Consider the following 13,889-nt stretch of genomic DNA (forward strand, 5'->3'; position numbering starts at 1 on the left):
TCTAGGTAAATACATTAACATCAAAAAAGGAATCAAATGTCTCTCCTACTTTCCAGATGAAATGTAATAAAATAGTTACAATATCCAAGTCATGTCAGGACTTGCTTCCCTTCCTTTCTTAATCTTTCTAGAAGTCACCATGGAATAGCTGAACCCCATGTAGACACATGTCCAGGGGTGAGAACAGGACAGGTGCACTTGTAGTTGTTGTAAAAGAACATAGAAAAGCGAATAAATACCTGCAATTTCTTTACAAGTTTAAGAAACTTGCAGTCATATTCTTGCTTAAAATAATTTTGGATGTATCTTGTTGACATTCAGACATTTAAAAAAAAAAAAAATCTAAAAAAAAAAACCCCCCGATATCACACATGTCTGATGTGACAAGGTAAAATACCTGAGTTTGCTTTCCATGGATGACTGGCTGTCATTTGTATCTTGATGTGAATGTCTTGTATGTTGGAGGGATGTCTCTCTGTGCCAACCTCTGCAATCTAAATCTGTGGGTGTATCTGTAGAGAAGCAAAAAGCTGCTAGAAATCTTTCAGCCCATTTTACTTCTAAAAGAAGTACACATAAAAATAATTATCTTAATTCATTAAATCTATAATAATAGCAAATTATCAAATCAATTGCAAACGTAATGATTCAATCACTTATTACAAGAAAAGCAAAAAGAGTTCCAAGATGATCTTCTGATTGGTGCTCTAAAAACTTTCAGAGGCCTAAACCAGTTACCTTCTTATAGAAAGTTCATTTTACAGTTTAAAAAATTATTGCTGGATTAGGAAGAAAATTGATCTTTTAAAATTTTCCGGTCCAACTTGCCATGTATTTCTTGCAGCTCCATGCACAGCATTCTGAAATCTGTTCTTTTTTGTTTGATTGAATTTTGGTTCTATGGGGGATTTTGTGTATGTGCTTTATGTAGCAAATCAGGCTCTATTTTAATCCTACATGCTAGGCATAGAGCTGAGGTGCTTTTTTTCCCCAAGTTCTAGGCTCTTGGGAGAAATGTGACAAGTCTGCAACTGCAGAACATTTTGCCCTAGAAATCATCCTACTGGCTTTAGTGTGAGGAAAGGGTTCATGATCTGAGCCCGATTGTGAGAAGTTTTCTTCCATGATGATGGTAAGAATTTGTGTGCCCATCTCTTCCATTGTTAAAGCTTTGCCTACAGATTGGGAATGATGCTTTGATTTATTTTCCAGCACAGTGTTTACCAATACCAGGTAAGCTGCCAGAAATTTATGTCATATCTTTTACTCAAACTAAATGCAACACTTGTGAAACAATCAAAAGATGAATGTAGTACTTTTGAAAACGGGATCTTTTAGTTTTCCTACTGCAAATGTTAATGCAAACGTTTAAATTATAATTGAATTATTACACTAACTAAAGTGGTCTGTACTTAGAATTCTATACTTTGATGCATGAGTTCTCACAATCAGTCTATGATGATTTTTCAGGACCTTGGTTTTTTCTGATCAAAGTTGTATCAGAACAATGAATTTTCTCATTTGCTAATCCTTTGGTGTATCAGTGCATTAATATGGTGACTAATGCAGAAATGGGGATTAAATCTCATCATTTCTATTTTGTTCTTGTTACTTCATTTGCTAATTAATGTCTGTGAAAAATGTGATCATGAGTTGGATTGAAACCAAGCCTAGGACGTGAGTTCTGCATGGTCTTTTCCAAAATTATTAATGAGGTAAAAGTTCTGTTGACTTTCAGTAGGCTACTTGGCAAAATGACATCTTTGCTCCCAAAACACACAAACGATTTTCCAAATTACAGCTATTACCAATTACTTCAGTAAAATTATCTTTAATTTCTTTATCTTATACTCTTTATGTAAGGTATAACAATGTCAAGGAGCAATCTCTAATACTGAATTCAAGGAAAAAAGTAAGACATGTCCTTTAAATTGTCTTCTGTTATCTCATTAAAAAAAAACCCCAAAAATTTGAAGGAAAATTATCTTATTTCATAAACTCCTGATTACCCTTTAAAAACTTTGACTTTCAGAGACATGAAAAATGTTTGTAATTAAACTGTAGTGTTTATCTAAAGTCAGTATTTTATTACTGTGACTTTGCTTGCAGAATTTTAAATATAGTAGGTCTTCATTTTACTTAGCAGCCTTTCAGTGAAGCTCAGTCTAGCTGGCAATGGTGAAATGCCAATTTATTGCTACCACAACTGACATTAGATGATACTTCTAGAAAAAGCACTGAACTACTGATGAAAACACATTTCCATGTTATTACATGCAGGATTTCAAGTCCAAATGAAGTCATATTATTAAAGCAGCATGGGAGGCTCTTATATTTCTTCCCATTATCTGGCATTCTCAAATGAATATCTTTCAGGAATTGTCAAAAGTAACTGCAATCTTCTACCTTTCCAGTGTAATTTGTCATAATAAAGAGGCTGTGCTGATTCCAACAGTCAATAGATTCTCAGGTGCTCACAGCTGAGCTGAGTCATTCAATAGGATAAGCAATGAAAATGCCCTTGTCAAACCCCAGGGAGATAATCCTGGCTATCTCAATAGCCAAGACATAATACTGTTGAATTCTTTCCTGTATGAAGAAAACTACAGTGTAAGAGTGACCTCTACAGGATTTTCACAGTGCTCCATGACTGCAGTCCCAGGGCCTGTCTTAGGAACTTTTTCAAATGTATTTGTTTGAAATCAGAATACAAACTTCAATATACAAACCAACACTCTCTCCAAGTAGCAGCCTGTAATCACCAGCAATCTGAATTTACATTTTATAAACACAGTATTAGAGTTCCTATACAAGGTTACACCAGGTTTCTAGACAGGAGAATGATGTAAGGACATAGTTAAAACATTCTGCTAATTCAACATACCACAAAGCAAACAAAAGCCAGAATCCAACTAGGGCAGAGCTTATATTTTAATTTTTTTTTTTTGGCCAAGTAGTAAAAAATAAGTAATTTTTGAAGGAAAGGAAAAGGTAAAAGGAAAAAGGAAATGGAAAAGGGAAAAGGGAAGAAAAGAAGTAGGCCATGTTTTAGCTTATAAGAAACTAAAATAGTCCACAGTCACTCTGTGAAAAGATATGTATTCCACCTGATGTATTAACATGAGTGTAGTCATGCAGACTACACCCTAAAACAATTTACCAAGGTTAATCAAAGATAATGCATTTTAAATAAAAATTAGATAATCAAAGAGCATATTCTTGGTATAACTTCTAGTTCTCCTTTTCATATAGTTTATTATCCACACTTCACTTTTTTTACTTTATTCTTGCACAAACTTTAGGATTAATCTTTTCAGACACAGTTCATTAGACCATTTAAAGAGTAAAATGGTAAGCTAAATTGTTAAGCTAAATTATGTTTGTGACCTTATTTGGAGCTAGACAATGTCATATACATGGATTGATAATCTTACTAAAGTCAATCTCTTTGTATTGTATCTCTTTCTATTATTTTATATCAAAGGCAGACAACCTTTGCTAGGAAGGTAAAAAGTGCTGTCAAGGCCTGGATTTTACTAAAACTTACATTGTGCACTGGTCAAAGCTGATGTGCTGCAGAGCTGTAACACACAGGCTCTAGTACTGGCCCTGAAGGAGGATCCTCCTTTTCTAGCTCTGCAATCCACACATGGATCACCATCAGCTACTGAAACTCATCCAGCTCCTTGTTTCATGTGGTTCTTACTTATCCAGAAAGTTACCAGTACCAATTGTGAAAATGCTCCAGTGATGACTAGGTATTTAGGATTCTATAGAAAAATTGCTATTTGTTGTTGTATTTCAGGAACTTAGATGAAATTACAGGAACTCAGAGAGAAATAGAATAGCTGGAATGCTGGACCTTAATCTGTAACTCACCAAATGGCAATGCAAAGTAGACATCTAGTAAGATCTCATGAGAAGTTGGAGTCTTTGTGCCTTGAATCTCACTTCCATTTTTTATTACTTCAGAATGCAATCTCCACCAGGAACCTGGGCCTTCCTAGGAAGAAGAAGTTACAGAAATGACCTGGGCAGGGTTCATAGCATTATCCACTTTTTACTGAATGAAGCTTCCCCTAAGTCAATGGGAACTTCTTTATAACACCATTTTACTATTTTCCAGCTTTTGATGTACTACTTAGGATTTTAAGTTTTCTCAGTCATCAAATTCAAAATATAGTATTTGCAAAACAATATAGACAAATAGATATTAAGGTTGTCAGATGATTAAGACAAATAACAAATATGAATGTTGAAAATTATTCTTATCAACTGAGATTTTCCAGTTCACCTTTGAACTTGTGCCAAACAAGTACACTCTAGCAAGACCGAAACAATCTATCTAAGTTAATAACCAAGCCAAAAGAGAGCTTCTAAAGTAACACTCCCTAGTAGGTTATTTCTGAGTTATAAAGCCCAGAACAGAACTGCAAGGTTAAGACCAGGATGATAAATAACTAGGAATGTTCCACAGTGGACTAATTATAAATGAAGGTTTAGTGGATATGAAGAAATTAAGAAACAATCTCTTATCTTGTATTTTTGTTTGTTTAAAGTTTTAGTATTTGTAAATAAGCCACAACCTTTGTGTCAGCAACTTGTAACTCAGCAACAGCTTGGGCAGCAGAGCAGAACAACTTGCCCTAAGGGTTGAAATGGCACTTGGCAGCTGAGATAGAGAGCAACTTCTAATTTAAGAAGGAATTACTTTCTTCTCTGCTTCCATTTTCTGAGAAGAATCATTGAAATGTCAGTTCAATGTATATATTAATATTTATTAGTTCCTGTAAAGAAATGGCTATAGAGTCTGAGGAGAGATACTGCGTGAAGTTATTCTCTGATTTTCTTACCTTTATCCCATCTTCAATTGCCTTTTTAAATAATTTTAGAAATATTAAAGAAGGCAAACAATTTATTTGCAAAGATTAAATTCACCTTCTCTAATTCATAGTTACTTCTTTAAAAATAGCCTCCATGGACTATGCATATAAAAGTATATTTATGATTGGGAAAATCGTGGATTATTAGAATAAAGTATCTCTTACCTTTTCCAAATTTAGAAAATTTTGCAGCAATTGCAGTTTCCTTCAGTATTTCCACACTCCCAGAAACCTTTTTTCTTTATTTTATAAAAATGAGCTCCCTACTGAAAGCAAGTATGGTCATTCTGACTATGGTGACTATGGTGGATACATAATTCCTGTATTGACCCAATTTCCCCACTCATCCTTTCCTATGTCCCCATTGTACTATTAATTTCTTCTGTAGCACCAGAGGGCACATTTCTGTTTTCTTCTTTGAGACAATGGTCAATTCCCATGAAAAAGAGAACAACAGTATTTTTCCCATTTTAATAGATATTTACCCAAGGCCACAAAACGAAGAGCCAGACCATGGAACTTGATCTAAAAATCTTTCACTCAAATCATATAAACCAAACCATCCCTGTCTTCCTAATTGTTCCCGAGTGCTGCTGAACCCTAACTCGCTTTCTATGTTATACCTGGCCCAGGATCTGAGCCATTTCTCCAGGGCATATGGCTGATGCATATCAGTTGTCACTTTGAGAGCCACATTATGCCTTAATATTTCAACTGAAGCGAAGGAGTTAGAAATATACATTGATCACAAATGTTGTTACAGTATTTGGGTAGTCCAAGAATGGGAAATTTATTGAATTTTACTCAGTGTTTTATATTTCCACAGAAAGTCAACTTACATCTGTTGCATATTCCACAGTGGCAAGGGGAATCCATAAAACTCCTAAAATGCTATCCCAGAGCAAGCCTTTCTTCCACAGCTCTATAATGAAGCCCTTTCCATCAGCACTGATTTCACTATAAAGAATGAATACAGAAATCATTAAACTGAAAATGTAATCTCAATTGCTCAGCAATCTATAATAGTAATTTATTATTAAGTTATAATCTTACAGCAGATAGAGAGGTGGAGGTTTTGCAGTAAACTAGCAGGATGAACAAGCCAAAATTCAAGTCTTATATTTCAGGATTGCCCTTACAAAATTATGAGGATAGTTCTGCTGGAACAATGGGAAAACCTCTCCCAACTTCAAAAGTTGCAGATCCAGACTCTATTTTAGTTGTAATTATAGAAGACATGCATTTTATGGTTTTGAGCAAAAAAATACCAAACCACAACCTTATTTTGTAAGAATTTAAAATCAAATATTACCAGGCAATATCACACCCCATGACATTGAATTAACAGGAATGTCATTTCCTCAGGGAATGTTCCCCATTACATACCATTCTGTAAATATGAACAATATAATAAAGTAGTATTAGTGTCTCTGCTGTGACTCATTGCATGTAATCTCCATTAACTTTAAGTAGTAAAACTTATCTTCAACTTATTTGTGTTTATTTTCCTGAAGTCATCAGGAAAAGAACAAATGAAGTCAGAGAATGGCAAAGGGTGCCTCTTCTGAGACAGCTACTTGTATCAACCCATTGCTCTCAAAAACTATTCTGCATCAATGCCTGATTTTCTGCTGCACTTGTTTAGCACAATTGAATTGATATATTCTTGGAATTTTTTAAATTTTTGTTTTATTCAGCTCTTTACGAATTGAAGATTTTTATCTTCTAGTATTTTTGGACCACAACCTTCAAACTGACAACTGAACAGTGCAACTGCAGATTGAAAGGTAAGGCAATATGCAACTTCTAATATATCTGCATGTACAGGAACACAGTTTTTACCAGCAGACTTGGAGTGAGAGTCCTTAAGATAATAAACCATAGTGTAAGTATTAAAATCTAGATAAACTTATTTGTAAATGCTCATTATTATTCCCTTTTCAAAGTCTGCTGTGTTGTATAGATGATTAGGCAGCAGATGGAGCTACAGCAACCTCGTAATGTAATTGCTACAAAAATGGTTTCGTGTTCTTTGGTAATTAGTACACTGCAAATGAAAAAAATAATCCTAATAAATTGTAATTGGTCATTTTGATGATGGCGTGGAACATTCATTTACATATAATATGATCAACAGCATTAAAACAATAGCAAATCACACGTTTTAAATAATAGTATAACATTCCTCAGGAAAATTTAGAGGTTAGGTTACACACATTCACTTTAAAATATTTTTAATTGCCTCCTGCCCAAAAGGTAAGACAGGGCAATTGTTGAAGTTCAATCAATCTACTTCCTGAGAAACTTTTACAGTGTCATCCAATGCATGCCAAATGGTTTATAAAACTATTATGTCTAAATCAGTGAAGTTCTGAAATAATCATCACAGCAGAGTATTATTGTAGAGCAATGATTCCTCTCCACTGAAATACAACTAACTTTTCTACAAGTGAAAGCTGCAGTATAAGAACAGTGTTTAAAAAGCTCAGCTATTGGTAATAACTTTCCTTAACATTTTCAAAGCCAGATGGGATTCTCCTCTTTGGATAATTGAGGCTGTGCCTCTGAACAGTCTTTGGAGAAGCCTGGTGACCAGAGAGCTGGGGAGGAATTAGCCCCTGATTAAGATTAGTTCGATGTGGCCAGAAGTCAGATTTTTTGATTACTTCTTTAATATGTCATTATATCTGAAGAAAATGGCATGTAAAGAAAGTACATATGTCAATCTAATGTTCTTCAGCTACTCAGAGTCTCCAGCTAAGCAAGACAGCAGTTTGCTACAGCTGTCAAGAAATCAGTTGCATGAAACCAAAATAATATTCCCAAATCAAGCACTATCTTCAGAAAAAACCTGTGATGAAGTTAAGGCCCTAAAAGGAGATTAAGAACAATGTGTATTACGTGAAATAACCAGGAAGGAAAATTGGAGAAGCTTTTAGAAGTTCCATTTTAAATACAGAATAAAGTGAAATTAGGGAAGAGTGAGTTATTTCAATCAAAATGTCAGTTTCAGCATACAATCAAAATATATTTATACATTTTGATAACCAGAAAGTATGGCAAAATTATGCAAAACAACTCATTCTTTCAACAAAATATGGAAATATTTGGATAAGAAAAAACTAAAATTGTAAAAAGGATAGTCTTCATAAAAAAATCACTGAAGCAAATTAAATGTTTAATTCTGTAAACATATTTCGACCATCTCTAGACCTCAAGAATAAAATTTTTGTTTCCACAACAAGGATGTGATCACAGAGAAAGACTTGTGCAAGGAAAAAGGAGGGACCAAAAATGTTGGAGATGGATATACTAACTCAGAATCTAATGGGATTATTTATTTATTGGGTTTAACTGCTTTGGAAGTGACAGTTGAAAGCATGTTTCCTCAGAATGTCAGCCAGTGTAAAAGTGTTTGGACTCTGACCTGTGAGGTGTACATAAGGCTCTGCAGAAGAGAGAGCAATAACAACTGAATAACAAGAAGGAGAGTGAAGTGGGAAAAGATCTGCAGACAGAAGTGAGAATCAGTATAAGTCAATGATAAATAAATTACCTAAAGTGGCAGTTAAGTAGATAAATTAACGTATAAAATAAGAATAATTCATAATGAAACTGAGCAAACAAAAATCAAGTTGTGTGAGGATCAGTTTGAGTTCTTTATTGTCTCATTCCCTGTATTCCTAAACCATTATATAAAATTAAATCTGGAGACAAATTCTTCCCCTTGTTGGCTGCTGGGCTTGATCTGCCATGTGCCTTGCAAAATTAACTTTAGTTGTGTTCCCTAGAGATAGTCTGGCACCTTTTCTCCTCGCTGGATACTTGTTCTTTGCTTTTGTGCTCTGTACATGACCTCACATGCACTAAATTATTCTACACTATAAAAATACAGCAAAGATAGAAATAAATCAATTTATAAGAATTCCCTTTTACTTACAACATGAAGTCTTGTTCCCAGCAAGGCTCCCTTCCTCTTCTATCTATTGTAGTGCTTTTTAAATTTTGAACTTTTAAAACAATGTACGTTTTGGATGTATCTGAAAAACAAATAACCAGCACATTAAACCCCAACTTTAGTTCCTTCCAGAAAATGAAAACACAACCATATGGCAGCAAGGGTTTAACTCATACTTCATACACACCTCCACTCAGAGGTGTGGGTCAAATATGTGGATGTGAACAAGGAAATTCTTATTAGTTTTAGTAGGATTATGACAGGAAAATCTCTGCCCATGACAGGTGGGAGAGAACATAATCCTAAATGTGAGTATTTTAAAGATCAGCTTCCAGACAGAGTTTTACTGTTTTTCAGTTTCTCTGGCAGCTCTCACAAGAAACCAGTACACGCTCCTTTTCTACAAATTAGGATTTTTCTTTTGCCTTTTAATTGAGACAATAATATTGGGACTGGCTAATGGGCTTTTATGTCCAATTAAGGCAAGGCTATAGACTTGCAACATGTAATTCAGTCTCTGTGCCTGGATCGAGTTCTCTGCATAGATGCAGCAGCAAAATGGTTTCAGATGCAGTCTCAAATGAACTCACAGATTTTTATAAATGCCTCTGTAAAGGCACAGTGTGAATATTCATAAAATTAGACCTACTAGGCAAAAAGAATGAAATTTTTTAAATTTCAAAGTGCTTGGAAGTATCACTGACAGAAAAAAAGCGAAAGAACTGAGGGAAAGTTCTATCCTGTAGGGCCTGACACAGGAATCTAAGGTTGCAAAGGCACATGAATATGGCTTTTTATTTGCATGCATATACACATCCTTCACTACCCTCCAGAATCCTAGGCAAGGATCAACATGGACACGACTGAAAAAAAATCTTATTTTTTTAATACAACCGCTGACAAAATACATACATATACAAGACAAAGCCAAGAACAGAAGTTTTGAACTGTCTGTAACCACAGGTCAATCAAACACTTGGAGCTGGAGGGAAGCTGTCACTATCTACAATAGATCACTGAATAGGCTGTTTCAAATTACACTGCACTTAACAAAAGGTGTGAAGGAGAAACGTTGGCTGTGTACAACCTGGATGTGGATCTTATTGATTAGGACTGATTATAATATTTGACCAAAGGACTAAAGATATCATGTAACGGAAATTTTTTTTTAATTAAGAAAGTCAACAGCGGCCAATGTTATCTATTTATTTTCTGTAACTCAGTACACCAGTCTTCTCAAACATGACTTGTTTTTAATACTGAAAAAATGTGACAAAGTCAATACGAATTTAGAAGTCGGGTGACTTATTTGTGAGAAATGGCATCAACAAGGCATGGTTCACACACCACCATTTTGTGTAACTGAAGCAAATAAAACAAAAAAAAAAAGCTAAATCTTTTGTAGTTGCAAAACTTTTTTAATGTTGGGAGAACTTGCAACTCAAAGTTTGAGAAATTTTTAAAAGTACTCTAAATTGCTTGGCTGAAACCTACAATGTTTAACTTCAACCATTTAGATCACCCATGTAAATTAAAACTACAATACCAACTTCCCTCATAACGAAAAGGTATTTCCTTTAAATGAAGCCATAAATTACAAGGTAGAAACTTAAACCCATAATTTTAGTGGTAGTCTGTTTTATTGTTGTATTATTTCATATTCAGCTCTAATTTTTCCCATGTCAAAGTTTCATGTTACTGTGTGCCACACTGGATGATCAAACCTAATCACCTGGTATCCTTTTACAGCTCCTTTTCTAGCATGAAAAATAAAACATCTCTTGACTGCCTGCATTATAGTCTTGTCTGAAACCCTCTTATCTGCTTTTTAAAAATAGCTGTTTCTCCAGTAGTTCCTTGGCCTCTTTGGCTCCTCTCTGGATCTAAATCTTACTCTTCAGTGCTTTTTGACTAATTCACCCTCTTTAAATGTCATGAGTTGTGTCAAATAAGAAAATGTAGACACTCTGCCTTTTAAATAACTGAATATGTAACCTTGAAGAATAATACCGTGAAGGGTGAATATTATTACAATACCCTGGCAGTGGGAAGGAGCTATCAATTTTGCTAAATGATAAGAAGTTTTGTTTCCACAAAGCCATTACTGCAGCTTCCAACCCTTTACCTGTCAAACACAGGAGGCAAGTAATGCAATTTTTGTGGAAAGAAAAAAGGCAGGATATCCATCTGCTCATATCTTCAGCTTTCAACCCAAAACAGGGCAGAGCAGCTTACACAATGGAGAAAATAAACAACAAGAGAATCACAGAATTGTGAGAAACATGGGCATTTCAAGACTGCTCTCATTCACCACCTACAGAATTGTTCTGCCCAAGGAAACATGACCAACTATCAGAGAATATACCACCAAATTTTATTGCCATTACTTATGGCATTAAAAAGACTTCAATAGCATTTAAAGGAAAATTAGAGTTACTTATATTCTATCAAATTATTTTGATAATCATGTTCTGTAAATCATCAGCTCTTGAGTAATAACAAAATATAATATTATGACATGTTTCTGATTTCATTAGGACTTCAACGAAAGAGAAAAGACTTTTCAGTCTATACTTTGCACACATATTTAATGGCCTGTTGTTAGAAAAACTAGCAGTTCTACATTTAGGAGACCTTTTTTTAATCCAGATAACTTTAAACCACTTGAATTTGCTTACATCTATTAGCCAGACATTTAGTGGCAATTTTTGCTGCACTGATTAAGTTGTATGTCAGCTTCTCCTGAGAACTAGTCATTACAAATGCCTTGAAGGCCTTGGATTTACAGTCAACCTGTGTGTGACAAACCTCTGGCTGTTTGGACTTTCTTTTCCACCATGGCTAAATCTTGGTCCTGGAGACAGAGGTGTGCAGACCTGAGCAGCTTGGTTTTGCTCATATTTATTGCCTAGGGTACACATGTGCTCACTATAACTGTCCATCAGTGTCTCCTCTCTGTATTTCTGCACTGGGAAAATTCAGACACCATCTCCTCCCTATCCTTGCTAAGCTAAAGTACTGTAGTCTCCTAATTAAAAAAGAAATTCTATTGACCAATGACACATTCAGGTCATCAAATTATGTAAAATTTTGCTTTAGTGGAAATATATGTTAAATATCACTAGTTTGTGAGACAATGGTATTTCATAACTTAAAATTACAAATTCTCTCAGCTCACAACTATGGTTGATAACTCGATCTTTAAAATAAATGCATAGTTCTTTACACATTTATTTTGTACTGTACTGTTGATCCAATGTGTCAAAGTAGCCCCAAACTTAAATGATTCTTCAGTGTGATACAGAATCCTATGCCTAAGAAAGAAAAATGTAAAGCAGAAATTGAAGGGGGAACCAAACTTACCAGATGTTTTATCCAGCCTCCCTTTTTTCACTGTATTAAAAAACAAACAAACAAAATTATTACTTTCAGATAATACCTTAACACTGTTTTCCAGTAAGTTTTATGAAAACTAAAATCTAAGGGATTTATGTGACATAAAAAAAACTCAACCAAAAATGAAACCAAATAATCTTTAAAAAGTCTCACTATGGGAAGATAATATGATTGCTTGGAATACTTTGGGAAAGAAAACGTGAAAACTCTTTCTACTTTACAGGAACTTACTAAATACAGAGAGAAGAATGGAGGTCAGGTGTCCAGGAAGGGTATTATACTTATTATTCAACACCTCGTAATGCTAGTTCTAAATTCTTCCCAAAAATAGTCCCAGAAGACTGACTGACTGTATATAATCTAAAATGACTTCTATCATTTCACAATTAATCCTTTACTACAGTGTACTTATCCTGTTAAAAAGGACATACTTGAGTAAACACCTTACCAAATAAAAAGTGAACATTTCAAATCCTAATTTTGCTCAACAATCTAAAGTTCCACTCTATGGTACCTCTTCCATTAATGAAAAATGCTCTGAAGCTAACAGGATTATGATTCAGGTAGTCATAGGTATGAACATTTAACCTGGTCATAATTTTGTATCTGTGGCTGACTAATAAAGTTCAGTAAATTTAGACTTCTGAACAATATTAAATATTCTTTCAATTTCCCTGCCATGTCAATACATGAACCACATCTCAGTTTAATTTGAATGAAACATCACTGCAGTCCTACAATAATTAAGCCTGCTCTATGAATATATTAATGTATACATCATATACTTTACTGCTATACTTTAACAAAATTATGCGTCCACAACTTTACAATGGAAAGGTTCCCAACACATTGCCATTGTTTTACAATATCCTTTCCAATTTTCTTAAGCTCCTGTAACTTCCTCTTACTTATTCTTGCTTTCATCTCTCCCTAAATATCCCTAAGAATTCTATGGAACTGCACCATATTTGGAAATGTCTGTCAGCCTAATAACTCCATCATGTCTCACACCAGGAAACTTTCACTTTCAGCACAAATGCTGAGGGGCCTAAGCAACAAACAATGGCCAAACACTGCAGTAATTCAACTGCACTGTGAGATTTACATAGTTCCCTTGAAGGAGGTACTGCAAGGAATATTCTCATCAACATCAATGAGCAACGCACAACTCCACTCTGCAGCTGCTTCTTACAGCTGCGTACTAAATACTTGTCACATGGATGAAGGAGCTCAATAAGAAAAACCTACCTTTTACAGAGAGGAGTTCCATTCCAGCGGAAGAATATTTTACAGACCATACATTGAAATTCAGGGTTTTTTTATACAAAAGGAAAATAAATAGTTTGGCTGGAATTAAATTACTCTTCTGCTGCTGCTCCCTCACTGCATGTGTGTTTCACTTTTGCAGCACGCTCCTCCCATGGCTCACACTGAGGGAAGCCAATCAACTGATGGAGCACAGATGACAAATTGCTTCTCCCTGTTTACACACAGACATGGAAGAGGAAAGAAGAAATATTACAACTATTTCCTTACCCTCCTTTCCTCGGCTTCTATCTGCTGTATGCAGCTGTCTCCAGTCTAAACACATTTCCGAATGCCATCTTTTCCAGAAGTAACAAATTCAGTGCAACTATTTTATTAAGAACATT

The 13,889-nt window shown here is 34.8% G+C and overlaps 1 protein-coding gene across 1 annotated transcript in view; it reads right to left on the bottom strand.

The window, feature by feature from the left end:
- Nucleotides 1-13,621, bottom strand: part of LOC148222230 (protein unc-13 homolog A-like) — a 32,284-nt gene extending 18,663 nt beyond the window's left edge. The window contains exons 1-6 of the mRNA XM_088172807.1: nucleotides 13,486-13,621; nucleotides 12,205-12,234; nucleotides 8,824-8,923; nucleotides 5,723-5,840; nucleotides 3,880-4,003; nucleotides 398-512 (exon numbers count right to left, since the gene is read on the bottom strand). Coding sequence (XP_088028933.1) covers nucleotides 398-512; nucleotides 3,880-4,003; nucleotides 5,723-5,840; nucleotides 8,824-8,923; nucleotides 12,205-12,234; nucleotides 13,486-13,507 — 509 coding nt within the window. The 5' untranslated portion in view covers nucleotides 13,508-13,621. The remainder of the gene's footprint in view (nucleotides 1-397; nucleotides 513-3,879; nucleotides 4,004-5,722; nucleotides 5,841-8,823; nucleotides 8,924-12,204; nucleotides 12,235-13,485) is intronic.
- Between the last annotated feature and the right edge of the window lie 268 nt (nucleotides 13,622-13,889).

The sequence above is a fragment of the Sturnus vulgaris genome, chromosome 13 (genome assembly GCF_052056855.1).
Source record: "Sturnus vulgaris isolate bStuVul1 chromosome 13, bStuVul1.hap1, whole genome shotgun sequence".
Taxonomy (NCBI): Eukaryota; Metazoa; Chordata; class Aves; order Passeriformes; family Sturnidae; genus Sturnus; species Sturnus vulgaris.